Source organism: Eleutherodactylus coqui, chromosome 2 (genome assembly GCF_035609145.1).
Source record: "Eleutherodactylus coqui strain aEleCoq1 chromosome 2, aEleCoq1.hap1, whole genome shotgun sequence".
NCBI lineage: Eukaryota > Metazoa > Chordata > Amphibia > Anura > Eleutherodactylidae > Eleutherodactylus > Eleutherodactylus coqui.
The window spans coordinates 246,084,909-246,110,615 of NC_089838.1; the positions used below are offsets into that span (position 1 = coordinate 246,084,909).

Here is a 25,707-nt window from a genome sequence, read left to right on the forward strand (position 1 = left end):
GAAAATTAATATACGGAACACAGTGTTCTGTGTTGTAGTAGATCATGGAAGTGGATAGGATTCATTTTGCTTTATTGCACTTAAGGTCATGCATTGATTTAAAAAAAAGCAATCCAATTGTAAAGCTGAATAACTAATAAGAATAATATTGGTTCAGCTCACAGATTTTTGGTAGACCTGTTAACCATCTAATTTGCATGGGAGGGTCCTGACCTTCCCAAGAGAGAACAAAAGGATTGGGCAGTTGAAATCAAACCACCCGATCCTTTTGTTCTCTGTGAAAATAAATTACCACCACAGTTGTCTCCTCTCCCCATTCAGCAGATGCACACACTCAACTGAGCGAGCCTGCAATTGTAGGGGGATGTTTGGAGACATAGCTATCTGTTGATCAACAGCTGTCTAAAGTGTATGGCCAGATTAATACAATGGGACTAGAATTTTTGGATTATCTGTTTTTCAGGGCATCAATGCCAGGGCAGAAGCGCCAAACAGTACACAGCAGTGATTCTCTAATGGTTGCACAACTATTGGACATGGAATGGAATATGTTGCTCCTTTATCTGCAAGTCTCTGATACTTGTCACTATAAGACAATGACAAAATGTAACATATTATGATTTTTTGATCTTTTCTGTTGTAGCTGAGCCTTCAAAGAGGGTATAGTAATTACAACTTGTTAGGGCAATTTTCCAGCTATAGTGCATTTATATATGGAAACACCAGCACAATAAAGAACAGGAGAGCTTTACAAGTAAACATTTTAAATTGCTCCCATATGCTAGAGTAACGCTTTATTGCATAATCTGTAGATAAATCACCCAGAGCAGGAGATGTGCATTTCACACAAATATAGCCCCTAGAATTAATGCCTATTTTTAACCTTTCCCTTTTATCATTTGCTAAAAAGAAGATTCACTGTAACAGAAAAGCAGAATCCTGTGTCATGAGTGTACAACATGTGTTTAGTTATATTATAAATCTCGCTGGGTCAAGACGACAGAATATCTTGTGCCATCAGGAGGAAGCCAGTGAAAAGTCTACATCATTACAGTCCTATATTGTATCTGAGTACATGAGCACTAGCAGAGCATTAATAGTGTTCTCCTACTTAAATCTCTTATATAGTTTTGGATGCCCCGTGTTCCGAACTATATAAGTGCAATATACTCACAGTGGACCCGGAGTGCTGTTTCAGCGCTCTAGCGCCACGGTACCTGACAGGTAAGGTCACCAGGTCTTCTGGCATAGTGACAGTCTGTAAATCTGTCACATGGACGTCTAATGTAGAAGTCTCGGGCAGATTATTGCGTCTGTTGGGACACCTATTGGCCGCAGCGGTCATATATTGGAAAACCCCTTTAAACACAGTACATGTATCGTATACCACTCCCAAATATTATACATTGTGTTATTAAAGAACATAAAAATATCAACAAATAGATTGCAAATTCCTAAATTGTCCCTTTCTGTTAGGACCAAAAAGCAGAATAAGGGTGGTTTCACATCTGCACTTGAATCTCTGTTCAGAGGTGCTGTCGCAGATCCGGCACAAAATACCAGGAGAAAAATCTGTCCGGTAAAATGATGGAAACCGAACAAATCCCATTATCCCCATTGACTACAGTGGGGTCCTCCGGCTTCCATCCTTCCCTCTTGCATGCTGCATTATTTTGTCGGGGATTTTTGGATGGATCAGATATGAATAGGGTCTTAAAGTTATGGCTCCTTCCAAGTTTCTCTCTTAATGCTTTGAGACCCCACATGAAGAGCAGGAGCAGAGAGCTATATGAAAGTAGCCAATGTAAGCTTGTGAAAAGAGAAAGTCAGGTCATAAGAGCATTACAGGGAATTTCTTCTGATATAACGCCATAATATAAATTAAGACTTTCTCATATCTGAGATTAAGACCCCAACTAGTCGCATAAGAAATAAATGTTAATCTATAATTAGATACATTAGATGCCACTATAGTAAATGTACAGCATATCCTCAGTTATGCATAAAACGTATTCCAGAAATATACCACATTGTGCATATCTCTACCCATTTTCTTCATCCAGGCTCTGGCCTCTATTGAATGTACAATATAAAAGTCTAGGTATATATTGTGTAAAGCATATATTGCAAACAATTGGATGAAAATTGCTATTTATTGTCAACATTTTCATAATGCTACAGCTTGGATCTGCCAAAAACGAAGGATCAGGTGGGTTATAGGAATGTTTTTTTTTTATCTATAGAGCAAGGCCGCCTGCGCACAAACGGGTCAGATTTCGGATGCGGGATCCGGCAGCGGAATCCGACCCGGTGTCCGGCCGGCATCGCCTGTACCTGTCATTTCTTGTCTTAGTCGGTACTGTGGATGGTCCAGCTGGCAAACCATCGAACATGCACAGTACAGATTAATTTTTCTTCAAAAAATCTGCTAAGCGATGACGCGGGTCCTGCCACCATGTCAATGGAAGCCCGCATGAAAATGGAGCATGTTGCGATTTTTTTCCTCCCCAAGTGGAAAATCGCAGTCGCTGTCTGCTCGTGTGAGCGGACATGCGGATGCTACATTGGTTTGAATTGGCACGGAATACCGCAAATCGTGCGTGTGGGAGGCAATGGCGGATTCTGCAATTCAAACCCAGTTGTGTGCAGGCGGCCTTAAATGCCAACATAATTTGCAGTGGAGGTTGAATAATTTTGATTGCAACTGCATGAATTGCGTTTACTAGCCAAATTTACAAACTTTCAGCTGTTTGCAAAAAAATCAAAATCAAACCAGAACATTTTAAATAGCTCAACACAAGTAATATAAGTAGTCATTTCTCCCAATTCAACACAAAATGTTGCTTTTAATGACTGCTGTAGAATTATTCATCAGATTCAAGACAAGCATCTTTAGTAGTTAGTAGAGTACACACTTTGCTGTTATGACCTGCTGCAAACATGATGCACAGCCAGAGAACAGTTAGTTTCTGACAGTTTTCCTGAGGAATCCTAGCCTATTCCTCATGGATAATGGCTTCCAGTTGAATGACAACAAGAATAAAGAACTTGAGTCTTTGTATATCAGTAGAGATAAGATGGAGACTGTTTTCATCTAAATGACCTTCAGTTGATTAATATTCTTGGGTTTGTGTGCTGCAAGCTCTTTCAAATCCCACCAAAAGACTTTCTATGTTCTCTACGAAGTGGAAGTCAGGCTGATGGCCACTCTAGAGTCTTAGGCAGGGTTCACACACGGCGGATTCCCATCGGAAATCTCGCGGTTTGGCCGCAGCAAAAACCGCGAGATTTCCGCCGGGAGAACCGCCGCGGTTTAAGCCGCGGCGGCTTTGAAGCGGTCCGGCCGCATGCATTTCCGTTGCGGCCGGCTCTCCCATAGAGGAGAGCGCGGCCGTAACATAAATAAACAAAAAACCGTTTCTGAGAAACCTCGTCCACATGGCTGGCTAATCCCAAGATTAGCGGCCGCGGGCGGTTTTGCCGCGGGCGGATCTGCTGCGGCAGAACCGCGGCAAATCCGCCCTGTGTGAACCCAGCCTTAGTGTGCTCCTGGCTTCTGAGAGGTGTGGACGTCTGTGGTGGGCTCTTCTGAATTCTAGAGGTTGCGGTTCATTCCCAGGGAAAGTCTTAGAGGTTTACCCATCAAAGGCTTCAGGTACTGGACTTTCACTTGCAATGGAGTCCCGGACCTTCTCCCTTTGGCCTCAGTCAAGGGAAAGGAAGAATGAACCCCAGGAGGGGAGAAGATCTGATTGGGGTGGCAGCACCTCTTCTTCTTCCATACTTCACCACATGAGGGTTGAAGGTACCCCCATGTGGCTGGCACTCTCTCAGGAACTCAGAGGAAGGGCCAGAATGGAACTGGAACTCCAGTTACACCCAAAACACTCATACTTCTACACAACATGGATCACGTGACAGGACATAACTGATAAATTGCAAACATCTCCCAGTCTCTTGCAAACACTTAACTCCTCATTTGCTGCTGCTGTGCAATACACATAACAGAATGGAAAGGCATTTTTGCACAACACACCTACAAAACACATGACATTTATGACATTATGGAGCAGTTCTGGAAAAGAAGGACTGGCCCACTACAGAAGCAATACAGCCCTACAGCATCACCGTGCCACTGCCATGCTTCACTGTAGGCAGGGTGCTCTTTTAAGTGTATGCTTCTTCTTTCTTGTTAGCAAAATATTTGCATGAGAAAGATTACAAATCACACAAAACATTGAATGTGATAGGAGGTCATGTGATTAGTCAATCCACAGAAATATTTATACAAAGGCATATGAAACAAGGCTAGAAGATGCCTCACTTGTAGTAATTATGTTATTAATAGTAATTAGTAATTAATTTATCATTAGCTATCAAAAACTGAACAAGTGCCCTATGTTAGGGTGATGTCTCTTTAGAGGCAGGACTTCTCTAAGGCCGATTGAAGCTGTTTCTCATGAGACCGCAGTAAATGGCATTGGACAGCCTTGCATCCCTGTGATAGAAACAATAATATGTCCTAAATGACAGACAGAGAAATAGCAAGGAAGAGCAGGTTACAAGACAAAATGGAGAATGGAAAATCTTATCGCCTCTCTCACTTCCTCCTTCAGATATACCACTAATCCATAGGCCTGAAAAGTTCCAGTTTTGCTGCATCACGCCACAAAACAAAACATCTGTGGCTTATTTATATACTTTTGAGCATATAGGAGCTGACTTTTCTTGTACCTTTGGGTCAGTAGAGATGTATGCACTGGTGTAACTATTGGGGATGCAGTTACACCCGAGCCCAGGAGCCTTAGGTGGCCCATAAGCCCCTTCTCCATATTGGGAGCCCAGTATTATGAATAAAGCATTATAGTTGGGGGCCCTGTTATAGGTTTTGCATTGGGGCCCAGGATCTTCCAGTTACGCCTCTGGAAGTACGTGTTGGAGTTCGGACATCAAAACCTTCAGCATTTAGTATGTGCCTAATCAGAAAGCTCAGTGCCTGCTGCCACAATAGTGCATTTTTTTACTTAACTGGCTGATCTGTGTGGTACCATTGTTTGTGGACCTACAACATCTAGTAGGATTTGATCATTTGTCAGTTCATGCTAGAAGTTAAAGTTTCACAATAGTTTTGCTTCATTCTAAATTTTTGGTAAATGCACCAATCTATAAATGGTCTGTGCAACAGACTAGTCCACATAGGTACATATCCTGGGCTCAATATAATGTGCAACGGTATACAACCAATCCATTTATGTTCAGAAAGAATATATGACGTATTGCTTTCTATACAGACTGGTCTTCATTTTTCATGACATGGAGCTCAGTACTTGAAGCAATGTAACAAAGTTATTTGAATTTAGCCTTTTTTTGTTAGCAACTGCTATGTTACAAAAAGGAGAAAAAAGGACGCCACCAATAATTGCCCCAAAGGCCCTTAGTCCCCATAATCTAGCCCAGCACACAACCACCTAGAGATACATATGCAACTGCTATGTTCTACTGTATGCAAGTCAATTCTTTGTAAATGATCCCTACTTTGTAATGTGATACAGGCCAGCAGGTTCAATCTGAACACATCATTTATGATTGCTTTAAGACTGCAGGGAATGCATCTGTGATTGTGATATGATGTGCCTCCAGCCTGCACTGAACATTTCTATTCAATGGCACACTAGAAGATCATTATAGATAATAAAAGAACACCCCCAGGATCATTATTATAAATGAATTACTTTCCAATAATTTGATTTTTGGGATGGCAGAATCAGTGTGTCTGGACGAATATATTCTTGAATCTTTGCCACTGCTGAGCTGAAACTGTAGCCTGCTGAGGAAGGGAGACACAAAGAAGCTGTGCCTCCACTTTATTTAATAAACATTTTTTTTAAAGGGCAAAATGATTTGAACTAAAAAAAAAAAAAAGAAAGTTACATGCAATTATACAGGTGCAATCCAATTTCCTCTAATTGGAGAATAAAAGTATTGCAAAATCCCATATGGCGTTTTTTTGGGGCCTCACAGGAGAAAGCTGTAGTTCATAGGATTTAGATGCTCATACATTTGAACTAATATAAGCTTAAGGGCCCATTTACATGGCCAAAGGTGTTTTATGTGCGCTTGCCGGCGCCATAAAAACACCTGAATGGCAAAGGGCCTGGTACATATACACAGAGGCCGCAATGCTGTGGGGCCTGGGGAAACATTCCCCCTTCCCTCCCCCTCGCCGGCTCACCTACTCTCTCCTCCTCTCCGGCCGTTTGCAATTGGAAGGGGCAGAGCTAAGCTCCCTCCCCCTGCTCTTGTCCGCAGCCAGCAATAGGAGGGGGTGGAGCTTAGCTGTGCAAGCAGCGGCAAAGGGCGGAGAGGAGAAGAGAATGGGGAGGGAGTTTAGCACTCACGCTGCTAAACTCTCTCCCACCTTCCTTCTCCGGCAGCTAGCATAGGCTCCAATAGGAATCTATGCAGCTGCCGCCGGCGGCGTGAGGGTGCTCCTGGGCGGCAGCTTTTACGCCGCGGAAATACACCCCTGTGCACTGTTGCATTATAAGCCAATGTATCAGAGGGGCAGCGTAAATCGGCGGGACGTGAAAACCCCAAAAAAGGAGGATGAGCTTGGATCTCCCCTATTATAACTGTGTGACAGGAGCTGTGTGATCATCATCAGTAACTATGATATGAGTGTCTGTGTCCCCATCTAAGCAGTTTTTGTGCTAGTGTCCATATAAAAGCATCACAGAAAACGAGAAACAGAGAGCATATACACTTACAAAAAGCAAAAGAGGGAGGGCAAGACTCAACATTTCTGTTTCAACTATATCGGATACACATCTACAGATGCCTAAGAACTTATTGTGATTTTCTGTAATTTTTTTTAACATTTTTAACTTTTTTTTTTTTTAAAGAAAGTTGCAGTCCAATGGGAAAATAGACAGGTATAGAGGAAGGCTTTGTCCCTCTTTCTCACCTTTCCCTGCTGTAAGAAAACATGAGCAGAAAACATGCTGCAGTGCAAGAGAGGTGTGACCCCAGTCCTAAAAGAGCTATTTGTAATGCTCCAGTATTTGTACACAAGAGCACAGCGAACCCTGTTGTGCTAAATATTCCAGTTATTTAAAAAAATTAATGCACAGAATTTACTAACGATCTAATTAATTACTTTATTGGTGTGCAGGTACTTCTACAGATAGGATAGCCATATTGATAATTTAGTTACTATGACCAATGATAAGCATTTGGACTAATCGGGGCGTCAATGACTATATTCATACAGGAGGGGATGAGTATGCACTGACAGACACTACAACTTGGATAAAATCTCTGAGTAATTAAAGCATCTTTAAACAACAAAATCTTGTGTATGTGGATCCAGGTATGAACACAGTAAGGTTAAGCGTACATGTACGACTACAAAGTTACGCCCAAGATTCTCAGGCACAACGCGCATTGGTCAGCACATGGACATTTCATCTGTGTGCTGTCTGATGTGCTGAACACCGCACATTGACACGTGCTATTCTCATCCGAAAATTGGGCAAGTGTAGAACATGCAGTGATTTTTATTTTTTTTTTAACTCGGACTAAAAAAAAATAAAAATCTGTGTGCATACACCCATTCAAATGAATAAATGTTATTTCCATCCAATTTTTAAACTGATTCAGAAAAAAAAGAAAAACCCGTGCGCATGTACCCGAAATCTGAGACCCTGCATGAGAAAATAATGAAATTCAATAAAATTATATCAACCAAAAGCCACTGAGTCTTAGGGTGGATTCAGACGACTGTATATCGGCTCGGTTTTCACGCCGAGCCAATATATGGTGTCCTCATCTGCAGGAGGGGGGGGGGGGGGGGATAGAAGAGCCAGGAGCAGGAACTGAGCTCCCGCCCCCTCTCTGCCTCCTCTCCACCCCCTCTCCGCCACTCTGCACTATTTGCAATGAAAGGAGGCAGGACAGAGGTGGGGCTAAGTTCAGAGAATTAGCCCCGCCCCTGTCCCACCTCTCCTCATTGCAAATAGTGCAGAGGGGCGGAGAGGAGGCAGAGAGGGGGCGGGAGCTCAGAGCACTGCTCCTGGCTCTTCCAGCCTCCCCCCCTGCAGAGAGAGACGACGTATATCGGCTGGGCGTGAAAACCCAGCCGATATACGTTTGTCTGAATCCAGCCTTAAGCATGATTTGTTGAATTGACTGTTATAGGTTTTACGAATTTGTACTTGCAGGTTACCAGTCACAGAAAGTTCTGTCCCTATAAAGTTCTTCACTTTTGGAAAAATCAATACTTCCTCATTTTTCTAAGCGATATGATTGTGTGTACAAATGATTTTCACTTGGAATTGTGAACTTAAACATCCTTATTCTCTTATTGTCCATGTCTTTTATGCTTGGGCTAAAATATGACAGCAAAATAAGCTTAAACTGCATTTTAGGCTTTAACCCTTTCCAATCCACTGTCTGACGTCTTTCTACATTCTGATTGAAGCTTGTACAGCTCCAATGTCGGAAGATGTCCGACAGGGTATTCTTACCATCGATTGCCAACCACTCCGCTGTCGGAGCCCGTCTGGCGCAAACACACTGGCTTTAGCCAGCAGATGGCACCGTTGTATAACAGCAAAAAAAGAAAGCCTTTTAGGAAACCCTGAATCCAAAATTGGATTGGAAAGGGTTATTCTGGGTAAAAACAATAATTTAGTTTCTAAACAATCATTCACATAAGAGACTTTTCTTACCACATGAAGGTGCATCTGTTCGTCTCCCCACAGTTCTGATCACATGACTCTTGAAGTAGTACTTGCAGTGCTTCCGCTGACGTCCCGCTCTCTGTAATGCTGATCACGGAGGTCAGGTTCCCAGCACAGCTTAGCAGACATCTGCGCATGTGCAGTGAGAGCTCAGGTCGGCTTTTGCGCGTGTACAACACACCCAGGCCCCATTTTAAATGGGTATTTAGTCTAATCAGTTCAAGATGTGCTCTTTTTCCAGCGTATTTGTGCAGTGTTCCACGCATCAACTTGGGTATTGCGCGTGCATTTGTGCATCCCCCATAGACTTCTATGGGGACTTTTGGTGCACAAAACTACAGCATGTTCTACATGCTTGGGAGCAGGTGTCTGCTAAAATCCCCCCCATCCCGACTACTCTCCCTTCCTCATCATCTTTAAGTAGGTTGACCCTGGCCAGGCAATCTTTGATTTAGTGATTTCTTGGATGAAGAAGTTCATACATAGTCGAAGAGTTTTTATCATTTAGAACAACATATATCGAATTGTCATTTACCTAATTTGGTATGCTGTTTGATTATAAAGCAATCACACTACATTGTACCGGATAATACTTCATTGTAAAAATTTAATAAAAATTGTTACAAAAAAAAAAAATGTGTTACAATACAGAGATGTGTATGAACCCATTGAAATCAATATATTCTGTGTAATTCTTGGCATTGAACACTTCCCTCAGGCTTTTATACTGTTCAGTCAGGTTGAATAGAAAGTTTTCAGGCATCCCCATTGACTTGTATTGACTTTCATGTCCGCGATCGCGCACATCATAGAACAGGTCCTTTATTTTTATGCACCTGAAATCACGGTTGTGTGAAAAAAAAAAAGAGAATGAACCCATTGTCAACAATAGGTTCTATTCTTGCAGTTTGCACGTGGGAATTTTCACGTCTGTGTTGGGAACTTGACTGTATGGAATTACTCTGTAAAAATGTGGCAGAAATCTGTTGCGATTCTGCCACAGTTTTTGCATGTAATGTTGCCCTGTAAATGGGCTAAATACATGTGCGAAATTCCATTGCATTTCTGTGCGGATAGCGGTCAAGGAGTGGCATGCCACCACTTCAAGCCAATCTGTGAGGAATTGTGTCAGAATGTCGCACACAGATTTTGTCCAATGACAGGGCTAAACGTGCAGCAAAAATATGTGGCGTACCTTTGGATTTATGCAGCTCTCTTAGGCTAGTTTCACATAGGCGAGGGTGATGTCACACTTTCCACCATGTGAAAGCCCTGTGGATGCAAAGTGTTTTCATGTGAAACAGCCTCTTATCACAGAAGGGATTTCCCCAACTGCTTCTGAAGGGATTCCCCAAGGGGATAACGGACACTGCTGCTGCCAGCCCCATTGAAAACAATTGGCAATATCACAGGAAGATAGAAGATGCTGTGATGTGTTTCTCGCATAGCATGGCATCACAGTACCATGCAGGAAAACATCGCTCATGTGTATGAACCCATTCAAATGAATGGGGTTCAAATTTGTGCTTCTCGCAACACACAAATCCCGTGCAATTTTGTCGGCTGTGTGAAACCAGCCTCATAGATGGATGTGGAAAATCCCAAGGTGGGATCTGCCATGAGAACAAACCTCCCATATAATGCAGGGGGAAGTACTGTGATTGCAGCTGGCACCAGTTCAGTCACTATGACAAGTTCAGCTGCCGGCAGCAGTCAGCGTTTCTCCCCCTGCGTTTAGCAGAGAAGAAATGCTGCTGTGTAATAGAAGCTTCAGGGCTCACGCACACGCATGTATATTCCAATAGTGTGTCGTCTGTGTATTTCAGACACAGACCCATTATAGCCAATTAGGCTATAAACACGGGTGTTTTATTCATGTTGACCAGTGGTGGGGAGAAGGGGGGAGTATCCAGTGCTGGCAGAGCAGCCTGAGGGCTCATGGGAACTATAGAGGAAAGGAGGAGGAAGTGACATCACTGAAGCTGAGCATTTAAGCAAACAAGCAGTGGGGCTGCAGGACCATGCAATAGCAGAAAGACATGAAAAAACAAGATAAAAGGTATTTGGAGGGGTTTATTGAGTTGATTGCTATACAAGAATAAAAAGTGACTTTGTGACCAAAAAACCCCTTTAAGTTGAACACTAGCCAATTGTGTGAGTTAAGCCCAAGAGACTCGGGCACAACTCGCAGTGGACAGCAGAAGGACACCCATCTGTGTGCTGTCCAATTTACACAGAGGCAGGGCATTGACATTTCCTATTTCTTGTCCATGAAATAGGGATAGAGATGAGCGAGCACCAAAATGCTTGGGTGCTCGTTACTCGGGACGAAATTATCGCGATGCTCGAGGGTTCGTTTCGAGTAACGAACCCCATTGAAGTCAATGGGCGACCCGAGCATTTTTGTATATCGCCGATGCTCGCTAAGGTTTTCATGTGTGAAAATCTGGGCAATTCAAGAAAGTGATGGGAACGACACAGCAACGGATAGGGCAGGCGAGGGGCTACATGTTGGGTTGCATCTCAAGTTCACAGGTCCCACTATTAAGCTACAATAGCGGCAAGAGTGGCCCCCCCCCCCCCTCCCAACAACTTTTACTTCTGAAAAGCCCTCATTAGCAATGCATACCTTAGCTAAGCACCACACTACCTCCAACAAAGCACAATCGCTGCCTGCATGACACTCCGCTGCCACTTCTCCTGGGTTACATGCTGCCCAATCCCCCCCCCCCCCCGCACGACAGTGTCCACAGCGCACACCAAACTGTCCCTGCCCAGCCTTCAGCTGCCCTCATGCCACGCCACACTCATGTCTATTTATAAGTGCGTCTGCCACAGGAAAAGCAGGCACACACTGCAGAGGGTTGGCATGGCTAGGCAGCGACCCCCCATAAAAGGGGCGGGCCGATAGTCCACAATGCTGTACAGAAGCAATGAGAAATCCAATCCTGTGCCACCTCCATCTGGAGCTGCACACGTGGGCATAGCAATGGGGAACCTATGTGCCACACACTATTCATTCTGTCAAGGTGTCTGCATACCCCAGTCAGACCGGGCTTTTTAATTCATAGACACAGGCAGGTACAACTCCCTATTGTGAAGTCCCTGTGGACCGACAGCATGGGTGGCTCCCTGGAACCCACCGGCGGTACATAAAAATATCCCATTGCAGTGCCCAACACAGCTGAGGTAGTAATGTCGTGCTTAATGCAGGTGGGCTTCGGCCCACACTGCATGCCCCAGTCAGACTGGGGTTCTTTACAAGTGGACAGATGTAGGTTAAACTCCGTGTGCACCTACAGCATGGGTGGCTCCCTGGAACCCACCGGCGGTACATAAAAATATCCCATTGCATTGCCCAACACAGCTGTGGTAGTAATGTCGTGCTTAATGCAGGTGGGCTTCGGCCCACACTGCATGCCCCAGTCAGACTGGGGTTCTTTAGAAGTGGAAACAGATGCATTTATAATTCCCTGTGGACCCACAGCATGGGTGGGTGCCAGGAAGCCACCGGCGGTACATAAATATATCCCATTGCATTGCCCAACACAGCTGAGGTAGTAATGTCGTGCTTAATGCAGGTGGGCTTCGGCCCACACTGCATGCCCCAGTCAGACTGGTAATATGTACCTTAACAGTAACCTCGTTGGTGGTAATGTGGTGGTGACTGCGGACCTGGTAGCGCGGTTTTATGTAGTTGGTTTTCGGAATGTGGCCAGGATTAAGTGGGCCGTGGCGGGGGGGATGGTGGTGGTGCTCTCTTGTTGTGTCGTTAAAGGTGAAATTCTTGGACTGCCACCAGACGGACCAATGCAAAGGTATTTGCCAAGAATGTTTTCATTGTTGGAGGAGGAGGGGGATGTTTTGGAGGCACTATGTGTCCTCTACAAGTGTCCGTGGTTATATGCACGTTAACAGTAACAGCGTTGGTGGGAAATGGCCTCGCCGCCATCATGTCTTTGTGAAGCCTCTGTTTCCACACCCCAGTGACATACCATTAGCGGCGGTATAGGCAGAGCCCACAATTATTAACATTTCAGCGGTAGCATTAGGGACAGGCCCCACTAACATATCACTAGCAGCAGTATAGGGGGAGCGCAGTCTTAGTTCCATTTCAGTAATAGTAGCACTCAAGACAGGCCCCAGTAACATTCCCATTGCAGCAGTTTAGGGAGATAACAGTCTCTTTCACATTTCAGTAGCTGCAGTATAGACAAGGCCCCAGTTACATTTATGTAGCTAAAGTGTAGGCCAACCCCACACACCTTTCTGTACAATGAGTGCAGGCGAAGAACATAGAAATTACTATGATTACACTGTAGGTGAGGGCCCCAAAAAATTGGTGTACCAACAGTAGTAATGTACCTCTGAAAAAATTGGCCATGCCCAACCAAGATGGCAGGTGAAACCCATTAATCGCTTTGGTTAATGTGGCTTAAGTGGTAACTAGGCCTGGAGGCAGCCCAGTTTAACGAAAAATTGGTTCAAGTTAAAGTTTCAACGCTTTTAAGAGCATTGAAACGTATAAAAATTGTTCAGAAAAATTATATGAGTGAGCCTTGTGGGCCTAAGAAAAATTGCCCGTTCTGCGTGATTACGTGAGGTTTCAGGAGGAGGAGCAGGAGGAGGAGGAGGAATATTATACACAGATTGATGAAGCAGAAATGTCCCCGTTTTGGATGGTAAGAGAGAACGATGCTTCCATCCGCGGGTGCAGCCTACGTATTGCTTAGGTATCGCTGCTGTCCGCTGGTGGAGAAGAGAAGTCTGGGGAAATCCAGGCTTTGTTCATCTTGATGAGTGTAAGCCTGTCGGCACTGTCGGTTGACAGGTGGGTACGCTTATCCGTGATGATTCCCCCAGCCACACTAAACACACTCTCTGACAAGACGCTAGCCGCAGGACAAGCAAGCACCTCCAGGGCATACAGCGCGAGTTCAGGCCACGTGTCCAGCTTCAACACCCAGTAGTTGTAGGGGGCAGAGGCGTCACCGAGGACGGTGCTGCAATCGGCTACGTACTCCCTCACCATCCTTTTACAGTGCTCCCGCCAACTCAGCCTTGACTGGGGAGCGGTGACACAGTCTTGCTGGGGAGCCATAAAGCTGGCAAAGGCCTTGGAGAATGTTCCCCTGGCTGAGCTGTACATGCTGCCTGATCTCTGCGCCTCCCCTGCTACCTGGCCCTCGGAACTGCGCCTTCTGCCACTAGCGCTGTCGGATGGGAAGTTTACCATCAGTTTGTCCACCAGCGCCCTGTGGTATAGCATCATTCTCGAACCCCTTTCCTCTTCGGGAATGAGAGTGCAAAGGCTCTCCTTATACCGTGGATCGAGCAGTGTGTACACCCAGTAATCCGTAGTGGCCAGAATGCGTGTAACGCGAGGGTCACGAGAAAGGCATCCTAACATGAAGTCAGCCATGTGTGCCAGGGTACCTGTACGCAACACATGGCTGTCCTCACTCGGAAGATCACTTTCAGGATCCTCCTCCTCCTCCTCCTCTGGCCATACACGCTGAAAGGATGACAGGCAAGCAGCATCTGTCCCCGCAGCAGTGGGCCAAGCTGTCTCTTCCCCCTCCTCCTCATGCTCCTCCTCCTCCTCCTCAACGCGCTGAGATATAGACATGAGGTTGCTCTGACTATCCAGCGACATACTGTCTTCCCCCGCCTCCGTTTCTGATTCCAAAGCGTCTGCCTTTATGCTTTGCAGGGAACTTCTCAAGAGGCATAGCAGAGGAATGGTGACGCTAATGATTGCAGCATCCCCGCTCACCATCTGGGTAGACTCCTCAAATTTTCCAAGGACCTGGCAGATGGCTGCCAACCAGGCCCACTCTTCTGTAAATAATTGAGGAGGCTGACTCCCACTGCGCCGCGCAAGTTGGAGTTGGTATTCCACTATAGCTCTACGCTGCTCATAGAGTCTGACCAACATGTGGAGCGTAGAGTTCCACTGTGTGGGCACGTCGCACAGCAGTCGGTGCACTGGCAGATTAAACCGATGTTGCAGGGTCCGCAGGGTGGCAGCGTGCGTGTGGGATTTGCGGAAATGTGCGCAGAGCTGGCTCACCTTTCCGAGCAGGTATGACAAGTGGGGGTAGCTTTTCAGAAAGCGCTGAACCACCAAATTAAAGACATGGGCCAGGCATGGCACGTGCATGAGGCTGCCGAGCTGCAGAGCCACCACCAGGTTACGGCCGTTGTCCCACACGACCATGCCCGGTTGGAGGCTCAGCGGCGCAAGCCAGCGGTCGGTCTGCTCTGTCAGACCCTGCAGCAGTTCGTGGGCCGTGTGCCTCTTCTCTCCTAAGCTGAGTAGTTTCAGCACATCCTGCTGACGCTTGCCCACCGCTGTGCTGCCACGCCGCGTGACACCGACTGCTGGCGACGTGCTGCTGCTGCTGACACATCTTGATTGCGAGACAGAGGTTGCGTAGGAGGAGGAGGAGGGTGGTTTAGTGGAGGAAGCATACACCCCCGCAGATACCACCACCGAGCTGGGGCACGCAATTCGGGGGGTGGGTAGGACGTGAGCGGCCCCAGGCTCTGACTGTGTCCCAGCCTCCACTAAATTCACCCAATGTGCCGTCAGGGAGATATAGTGGCCCTGCCCGCCTGTGCTTGTCCACGTGTCTGTTGTTAAGTGGACCTTGGCAGTAACCGCGTTGGTGAGGGCGCGTACAATGTTGCGGGAGACGTGGTCGTGCAGGCCTGGGGCGGCACATCGGGAAAAGTAGTGGCGACTGGGAACCGAGTAGCGCGGGGCCGCCGCCGCCATCATGCTTTTGAAAGCCTCCGTTTCCACAAGCCTTTACGGCAGCATCTCTAGGCTGATCAATTTTGCAATGTGCACGTTTAACGCTTGAGCGTGCGGGTGCGTGGCGTCGTACTTGCGCTTGCGCTCAAACTGTGGCGCTAGCGACGTCTGGACGCTGCGCTGAGAGACATTGCTGGATGGGGCCGAGGACAGCGGAGGTGAGGGTGTGGGTGCAGGCCAGGAGACGGTACTGCCTGTGTCCTCAGAGGGGGGTTGGATCTCAGTGGCAGGTTGTGGCACAGGGGGAGAGGCAGTGGTGCAAACCGGAGGCGGTGAACGGGCATCGTCCCACCTTGTGGGGTGCTTGGCCATCATATGCCTGCGCATGCTGGTGGTGGTGCCTCCCCAGCTGATCTTGGCGCGAAAAAGGTTGCACACCACAGTTCGTCGGTCGTCAGGCGTCTCTGTGAAAAACTGCCACACCGTAGAGCACCTTGACCTCTGCAGGGTGGCATGGCGCGAGGAGGCGCTTTGGGAACCAGTTGGTGGATTATTCGGTCTGGCCCTGCCTCTACCCCTGGCCACCGCACAGGCTCGGCTTGTGCCCACACCCTGACTTGGGCCTCCGCGTCCTCGCCCGCGTCCACGTCCTATAGGCCTACCCCTACCCCTCAGCATGGTGTATTACCAGTGATTTGATTTCCCAGCCAGGAAATAAATTGGCGCAAGCCTGCTGTTAAACTTAGCTGGCTGCGTATGATTTTTGTTTAAGTTCTCCACCCAGCACACACGTACCCAGAACGCTGAGGACTGTCAGAGGCAGGCCAAATAGAATTTTTTCCCTTTTTTTTAAAGGAAAGGCCCACTGCGTATATTCAATCAATAATAAATGTGTTGTGGCCCTGCAATGTGTCACAGAACTGCAGTGTTGCAGAGTTATTAACTACAGCAGAGCGATGATTTCCCAGGCAGGAAATAAATTGGCGCAAGCCTGCAGGCCAAATAGAATTTTTTCCCTTTTTTTAAAGGAAAGGCCCACTGCGTATATTCAATCAATAAAATATGTCTTCTGGCCCTGCCTACACAATTCTGTCCCTGTAGTATTACTGCAGGGCGCAATGCTCTGCACGGCTGATTTTGAAAAAAAAAAAAAAAGTGCAACACTGCTAACAGCAGCCTCCACACTACTGCACACTGTTAGATGTGGCCCTAAGAAGGACCGTTGGGGTTCTTGAAGCCTACACTAACTCCTAACGCTCTCCCTACAGCAGCTCCGGCACCAGCAGCACTGTCCCTCAGCTATCTCACAAGGCATCTGAGGCGAGCTGCAGGAGGGGCCGACTTTTATACTCGGGTGACATCTGATCTCCCCAGCCACTCACAGCAGGGGGGTGGTATAGGGCTGGAACATCACAGGGGGAAGTTGTAATGCCTTCCCTGTCTTTTAATTGGCCAGAAAAGCGCGCTAACGTCTCAGAGATGAAAGTGAAAGTAACCCGAACATCGCGTGGTACTCGTTACGAGTAACGAGCATCCTGAACACGCTAATATTCGCCCGAGTATCAAGCTCGGACGAGTACGTTCGCTCATCTCTAAATAGGGAACATTCCAAAAGTATTTTCACATAGAAAATAAAGTCCATGTGAAAAAGCATCCATGTGCATGTTCTGATAGGTATAAAATGGGATCACGTGCTGTCTCTGGATTAGCAGACTGGACACGGCCCCAATTACTCTAGTGTGCAGGGAGCCTAAAAACTAGAGCAAAGAACTAGATTATCTTCATGGGTGTTCAGTCATAAAGGTTCCTATATAAAGGCCCATTTAGACACAATGATTATCGCTCAAAGCCATCCTTTGACCGATAACCATTGCGTCTAAACGCGCGGCCATCGTGCACTGTTCGTTAATCGCTGATTTTTAGCAAGCTAAAAGTCAGCGATGACTCTTATTAGCGCCACACGGAGTTCTCCACGGGATAATGCTGATAGCAATCTTTCAGCTGATACCCCACTCTTCTCAGCAGGATACCAGCTGAAACCTCTGAGAACAAAGCAGCTGTTTGCATATACAAAGCAGCTGCTGTTCTCTGAGTCTTCAGTGGTGTCCTGCTCCGCCTACATTTAACTCTTAAGTAGCTAATTAGCTACTTAACAGTTTATGCAAAGATGATTGCTCAAAACTGTCACTCAAACTGTCATTTGAGCGATCATCTTTCAGTGTCAATGGGGCTTAAAGATACTTGTTAACCCCTTAGTGACGGCGCTATCTTAAAACTACGTCCTGCTGTTGCAGGACGTGTATGGAGGGAGGTAGCGCCGCTATCTCCCTCCATACAGCGCGGGCGTCAGCCGCGCTCCGCCGATTGCGGCTATTAACCCTTTAAATGTCCCGAACGCTGTTTGGGGGTCCCGCACAGCCCCCCCGCGGTGAGATCGGGGGAGCCGTGCAGGTGTCATGGCAGCCGGGAGCCTAATGAATGGCCCCAGGGCTGCCTTAGCAGACTGCCTATCAAGCCATCCACACAGGGTGGCTTGATAGACTGCCTGTAAAAAAGCAGTATGACGTAATGCTTTAGCATTACGTTATACTGCAGGAGCGATCAAAGCATCGCATGTTAAAGTCCCCCAGGGGGACTTCAAAGTAAAGTGAGAAAAAAGATCAATAAAGTTTTTTTAATTGTAAAAAAAAAAAAAGTTATAAAAGTTTAAATCACCCCCTTTTGCCATATCAATTACTAAAAAATCTAAATCATAAAATAAAAATATGTATTTGGTATCGCCGCGTCCGTAAAAGTCCAATCTATCAAAGTAGTGCATTATTTGTCCTGCACGGTGAACGTCGTCCGAAAAAAAAAAAATAAAGAATGCCAGAAATACACTTTTTTAGTTACCCTGTCTTCCAGAAAAAATGCAATAAAAAGCAATCAAAAAGGCGTATGTATTCCAAATTGATACTGTCGGAAACTACAGGACATCCTGCAAAAAATGAGCCCTTGCTCAACTACGTCGACGAAAAAATAAAAAAAAGTTATTGCGCGCACAAAATGACCGCAGAAAATAATTGAAAAAAATTAAATATCTTAAAAAAAAATACAAGTACTACAGCAAAACAAAAAATATATAAGTTTGGTATTGTAGTAATCGTACTGACCCATAGAATAAAAATATCAGGTCGTTTTTGTTGCAGTTTGTGCGTCGTAGAAACAGGACGCACCGAAAGATGGTGGAATGTCGGTTTTTTATTCCATTTCTCTCCGCTAAGAATTTTTAAAAAGTTTTTCAGTACATTATATGGTACAATAAATAGTGCCATTGAAAACTACAACTCATCCCGCAAAAAACAAGCCCTCATACAGCGACGTCGATGGATAAATAAAGGAGCTACGATTTTTTAAATGGGAGTAGGAAAAAACAAAAATGGAAAAAAGCAAAAAAGCTCCGTCACTAAGGGGTTGAACCTTGTTCCATTCATCTACAGAATATTAACATTCTGACATAAGAACACACTTTGTGGTTTCCTCATCTCCCACACAATTTAATGGACATTGACCGCATATATATGAGATAAAATCTCATTCAGAAACAGGTAAACAGAACAACTCCATTCTTAGGATAGAGAGGGACATCTAACAATAAAGGCCCATGTAGACACAACGATTATTGCTCAAAAGATGTTGCTCAAGCGACTTGAGCGATAATCATTGTGTCATTTACAGTGCAAGATGATCGCTCAAGATGAGCGATCACCTTGCACTGCTAGCAGAGGATGCAGAAGACAAGCAGGGTGTCCCCACTTGTCTTCTGCATCCAGATGTTTTCTGCATGGAGCGCCCGGCTGTTATACAGCAGAGCGCTCTGTGCCGGGTATGGAGAACACAGCTGGACCGCTCTGTTCTTCATATCCAGCCCGTTATCAGGGAGCGGGATACAGCTGAAACAATAGTATCAGCTGTATCCTGCTGTGAATCCCTGATAAGGCTCATAGTTTCATGCTGAAAGATAAAAATGAGCAACGGCTTAACGAAAACTGCGCGAAGACGGCTTTTGAGCGATAATCGTTGTGTCTAAATGGACCTTAAGTAATTTCTGGTAAACCTGATTGATTTGCATAAATGATTAATGTAAGGCCCCCCCATACAGGCGTTTGCAGAAATGCAGCGTTTTTCAACGCTGCATTTAATGCAGTTTCAGTAGCGCTGGCATGCGTTATGTTACCTTTTTGGCTGAAAACGCAGCCAAGGAAGCTGGGAAAAAAAGCTATACTCAACTAGCAGGTGCCGTCAGAGTCCTGGCCGCTGATTCATTTCAGTGGGTGATTCAGGGCTGAAAATGGGCAGAGATAGAACATGCATTACTGTCAAAGCGCAGCGTTTTGACGCTTGAGTGAACAGCCCCACTGAAATGATGAGATAAAGCAGCAAAGTGTACGAGATTTGTAAAAACCTCGTCCACATGCTGCGGCCAAACTGCACTGAATTCATAGCCACGGCGTGTCAATTTTTTCCCCATTTTCACGGCGGCCGCTCTCCTCTCTATGGGGAGAGATGGCCGTAGCGGAATGCAGCTGGTGAAGCCACTTCAAAATCCGCTGTGAAAGGCAGCGGATTTTGAAGCTGCATTTCTTCTGCGGAAATCTCGCGGTATTTCCGTGCGGTCATTCGGCCGGATTGCAGTCCTGTGTGACCCCAGCCTAACTATATTAACAATGAAATCACTGATATACAGTACATGCAAGAACTCCAAACAGCAAGACTCTTCCAGTGCAATATAGAATTCCTGCTAATTCCACACCTTATGTTCAAAAAAAGTCCAAAACACCAATTTTATTTGGGGGTTTTAAGATGGAGTTGTGTAACGGGGTCTACTTTCTGCTAGATCTTACTTTTTACAGTCCAATATCATTCCCGTACTTTGCTGGAACATTTAAAAAATAAATGATGCTTTAATACACAGTGGAACCTTTGCTAGATTTTATTCTTCCATCACATGCTCAGGGTGTTGCTGCGGGTAAAATCGGAGGCCTGCCTTCTGAGAAGCGACCAGGATTCTGCTATCTGCTTTCTCCTTTCTGAAAAAGTCTGTAATCTAAGGAAAACAGAATGTTTTTGTTTAACTTTTTCCTCTCAACAATTTCACTAACTGTATGCCTGAGGCTGGGTTCACACAGGGCGGCTTTGCCGCGCGGCATTTGGCCGCGGCAAATCCGCCCGCGGCCGCTAATCTCGGGATTAGCCAGCCATGTGGACGAGATTTCTCAGAAACCTCGTCCACACGGGACGGCCAATCCGCTGCGGTAAGTCCGGCTGAAACCGCGGCTGCGCCCGCCGCAGTCGCGGTTTCAGAAGATGCAGCATGTCTATTTACCTTTCCTTTTTTGTTTATTTTCGTCGCGGCCGCGCTCTCCTCTATGGGAGCGCCGGCCGCAACGGAAAAGCAAGCGGCCGGGCCGCTCCAAAGCCGCCGCGGTTCTCCCGGCGGAAATATTGCGTTTTTTGCTGCAGCCAAACCGCGAGATTTCCGACGGGAATCCGCCCTGTGTGAACCCAGCCTAAGAGCGGATGAACCCACCTCATTTCAAACAACGACTTGCATCTTTCTTCCCAGTGTAAGCTTTGTGAAGTGAGCGCAGCCGGTTGTTGAGTCTTTACAACAGATTCCAAACTGAATGCAAAGAGAGAGCAAGTGGAATTTTCATTGGGCAAAATCTCTCCGGAAACAGTCTCCTCATTTGCTGCAAGATAAAGACAGAGAATGGTAAATACATTGTATCTGTGGAAAAGCAGCAATTAACATTCTTCATTCACACTTCACTGGGCTGTTAGGCTCCGTTTACATTTCCGTCTTGTGCTTTCCGTTGTGGGTTCCATCAGAAATGCCAGAACAAAAAAAAAAAAAAAAAAATAGCACAGCATGCTGCAGTATTTTTTTCCTGTAAAATGATTGAAACCATGATGGAACTCACTATAGTCAAAAGGTTTTGGCAGATGACACCGATTTCCATCATTTTGATAGATCCAGTAAGCCATTTTATTTTCGTTGTTCTGTTCCAAACTGGACAGAAAAACATAAATGTAAGCCTAAAAAATGTTAATGTACTAAAATATTGTTCATTATTTTGGAATCAGACCATTCAGGTTAGTTACTTGCAGAATAATTCTTTATATGACAATATGCCTGATGTGACTGTACGACCAGCTAACTGTATGAAATCGCTCGAAAATGTAAGGAGCTCTATGGCACTACTGAACTTGAAGGTTCTTGTAAGGATTCTGTTATATACCCATATTACAACTCTTTTAATTTTACATAAAACTTTTTTAAAGTATTGGCATACTTTTTGCATAATTTAGTACATGTGAATATATGAAACTCTAACATACACTGACCAGCCATAACATTAGAACAACCGACAGCGAATAACACTGATTATTAAACGTTCAGTTCTTGAAGTTGAGGTGTTGGAAAGAGGAAAAATGGGAAGTATAAGGATTAGAGATGAGCGAACGTACTCGTCCGAGCTTGATGCTCGGGCGAATATTAGCGTGTTCGGGATGCTCGTTACTCGTAACGAGTACCACGCGATGTTTCGGTTACTTTCAGTTTCCTCTCTGAGACGTTAGCGCGCTTTTCTGGCCAATTGAAAGACAGGGAAGGCATTACAACTTCCCCCTGTGACGTTCAAGCCCTATACCACCCCCCTGCTGTGAGTGGCTGGGGCGATCAGATGTCACCCGAGTATAAAAGTCGGCCCCTCCCGCGGCTCGCCTCAGATGCCCCAACGGTCCTTCTCAGGGCCACATCTATCCGTGTGCAGTACTGTGGAGGGTGCTGTTAGCAGTGTTGCACAAATTTTTTTTTTTTCAAAATCGGCAGTCTGCAGAGCATTGCGCCTTGCAGTAATAGTCCAGGGACAGAAGTGGTGGTTAGGTAGGGAGAGTGTTAGGAGTGAGTGTAGGCTTCAAGAACCCCAACGGTCCTTCTTAGGGCCACATCTATCCGTGTGCAGTACTGTGCAGGCTGCTGTTAGCAGTGTTGTATATTTTTTTCTTTTCAAAATCGGCTGTCTGCAGAGCATTGCGCCTTGCAGTAATACTACAGGGAGAGAATTGTGTAGGCAGGGCCAGAAGACATACATTATTGATTGAATATAGTCAGTGGGCCCTCAGTTTCCCAAAAAGGGAAACATTCTATTTGTCCTGCAGGCTTGCGCCAATTTATTTGCTGCCTGTGAAAAGTCTCCGCTCTGCTGCACTTCATATAACTGCATTTCTGTGCAACACAGATCTTATCTGATTGAATATAGTCAGTGGGCCCTCCGTTTCCCAAAAAGGGAAACATTCTATTTGTCCTGCAGTCTTGTGCCAATTTATTTGCTGCCTGTGAAAAGTAACCGCTCTGTTGCACTTCATATAACTGCATTTCTGTGCAACACATATCTTATCTGATTGAATATAGTCAGTGGGCCTTTTCTTTTTTAAAAAAGGGAAAAATTCTATGTGCCCTTCCTCTGTCAGTCCTCAGCGTTCTGTGTACGTGTGTGGTGGCTGGAGATAGTAAAAAATTCATACGCAGCCAGCTACGTTTTACAGCAGGCTTGCGCCACTTTCTTTCCTGCCTGTGAAATTCCTTGCTCAGCTGTAGTTAATAACTCTGCAACACTAAAGTTCTGTGACACATTTGCAGGGGCACAACACAGTTATTAAACTTATTATTCAGTGAATAGACGCAGTGGGCCTTTCCTTTTACAAAAAGGGAAAAAAGTATATTTGGCCTGCCTCTGACAGTCCTCGGGGCTCTGGGTACGTGTGTGCTGCGTGGAGAACGTTAAAAAAATCAGACGCAACCAGCTACGTTTTACAGCAGGCTTGCGCCACTTTCTTTCCTGCCTGGGAAATCAAATCACTGGTAATACACGATGCTGAGGGGTAGGCCTATAGGACGTGGACGCGGGCGAGGACGCGGAGGCCCAAGTCAGGGTGTGGGCACAGGCCGAGCCAGTGCGGTGGCCAGGGGTAGAGGCAGGGCCAGACCGAATAATCCACCAACTGTTTCCCAAAGCGCCCCCTCGCGCCATGCCACCCTGCACAGGTCAAGGTGCTCTACGGTGTGGCAGTTTTTCACAGAGACGCCTGACGACCGACGAACAGTGGTGTGCAACCTTTGTCGCGCCAAGATCAGCTGGGGAGGCACCACCAACAGCATGCGCAGGCATATGATGGCCAAGCACCCCACAAGGTGGGACGATGCCCGTTCACCACCTCCGGTTTGCACCACTGCCTCTCCCCCTGTGCCCCAACCTGCCACTGAGATCCAACCCCCCTCTGAGGACACAGGCACTACCGTCTCCTGGCCTGCACCCACACCCTCACCTCCGCTGTCCTCGGCCCCATCCAGCAATGTCTCTCAGCGTAGCGTCCAGACGTCGCTAGCGCCACAGTTTGAGCGCAAGTACGACGCCACGCACCCGCACGCTCAAGCGTTAAATGTGCACATTGCAAAATTGATCAGCCTAGAGATGCTGCCGTATAGGCTTGTGGAAACGGAGGCTTTCAAAAGCATGATGGCGGCGGCTGCCCCGCGCTACTCGGTTCCCAGTCGCCACTACTTTTCCCGATGTGCCGTCCCAGGCCTGCACGACCACGTCTCCCGCAACATTGTACGCGCCCTCACCAACGCGGTTACTGCCAAGGTCCACTTAACAACAGACACGTGGACAAGCACAGGCGGGCAGGGCCACTATATCTCCCTGACGGCACATTGGGTGAATTTAGTGGAGGCTGGGACAGAGTCAGAGCCTGGGACCGCTCACGTCCTACCCACCCCCAGAATTGCGGGCCACAGCTCGGTGGTGGTATCTGCGGCGGTGTATGCTTCCTCCACTAAAGCACCTTCCTCCTCCTCCTCCTCCTCCAACGCAACCTCTGTCTCGCAATCAAGATGTGTCAGCAGCACGTCGCCAGCAGTCGGTGTCACGCGGCGTGGCAGCACAGCGGTGGGCAAGCGTCAGCAGGCCGTGCTGAAACTACTCAGCTTAGGAGAGAAGAGGGACACGGCCCACGAACTGCTGCAGGGTCTGACAGAGCAGACCGACCACTGGCTTGCGCAGCTGAGCCTCCAAGCGGGCATGGTCGTGTGTGACAACGGCCGTAAGCTGGTGGCGGCTCTGCAGCTCGGCAGCCTCACGCACGTGCCATGCCTGGCCCATGTCTTTAATTTGGTGGTTCAGCGCTTTCTGAAAAGCTACCCCCACTTGTCATACCTGCTCGGAAAGGTGCGCCAGCTCTGCGCACATTTCCGCAAATCCCACACGCACGCTGCCACCCTGCGGACACTGCAACATCGGTTTAATCTGCCAGTGCACCGACTGCTGTGCGACGTGCCCACACAGTGGAACTCTACGCTCCACATGTTGGCGAGACTCTATGAGCAGCGTAGAGCTATAGTGGAATACCAACTCCAACTTGCACGGCGCAGTGGGAGTCAGCCTCCTCAATTATTTACAGAAGAGTGGGCCTGGTTGGCAGCCATCTGCCAGGTCCTTGGAAAATTTGAGGAGTCTACCCAGGTGGTGAGCGGCGATGCTGCAATCATTAGCGTCACCATTCTTCTGCTATGCATCTTGAGAAGTTCCCTGCAAAGCATAAAGGCAGACGCTTTGCGCTCGGAAACTGAGCCGGGGGAAGACAGTATGTCGCTGGATAGTCAGAGCACCCTCCTGTCTATATCTCAGCGCGTTCAGGAGGAGGAGGAGGAGCATGAGGAGGATGAGGAGGAGGGGGAAGAGACAGCTTGGCCCACTGCTGACGGTACCCATGCTGCTTGCCTGTCATCCTTTCAGCGTGTATGGCCTGAGGAGGAGGAGGAGGATCCTGAAAGTGATCTTCCTAGTGAAGACAGCCATGTGTTGCGTACAGGTACCCTGGCACACATGGCTGACTTCATGTTAGGATGCCTTTCTCGTGACCCTCGCGTTACACGCATTCTGGCCACTACGGATTACTGGGTGTACACACTGCTCGACCCACGGTATAAGGAGAGCCTTTGTACTCTCATTCCCGAAGAGGAAAGGGGTTCGAGAATGATGCTATACCACAGGGCGCTGGTGGACAAACTGATGGTAAACTTCCCATCCGACAGCGCTAGTGGCAGAAGGCGCAGTTCCGAGGGCCAGGTAGCAGGGGAGGCGCAGAGATCAGGCAGCATGT

General features: G+C 46.9%; 1 protein-coding gene across 5 annotated transcripts in view; it reads right to left on the reverse strand.

Moving 5' to 3' along the window:
- Positions 1-20,458: 20,458 nt before the first annotated feature.
- Positions 20,459-25,707, reverse strand: part of WDR93 (WD repeat domain 93) — a 44,128-nt gene continuing 38,879 nt past the window's right edge. For all 5 annotated transcript variants that reach the window (XM_066592792.1, XM_066592790.1, XM_066592789.1 and 2 more), the window contains 2 exons: positions 21,071-21,233; positions 20,459-20,587 (listed from right to left, as the gene is read on the reverse strand). In XM_066592792.1, the coding sequence (XP_066448889.1) occupies positions 20,485-20,587; positions 21,071-21,233 (266 nt within the window). In that variant the 3' untranslated portion in view covers positions 20,459-20,484. The remainder of the gene's footprint in view (positions 20,588-21,070; positions 21,234-25,707) is intronic.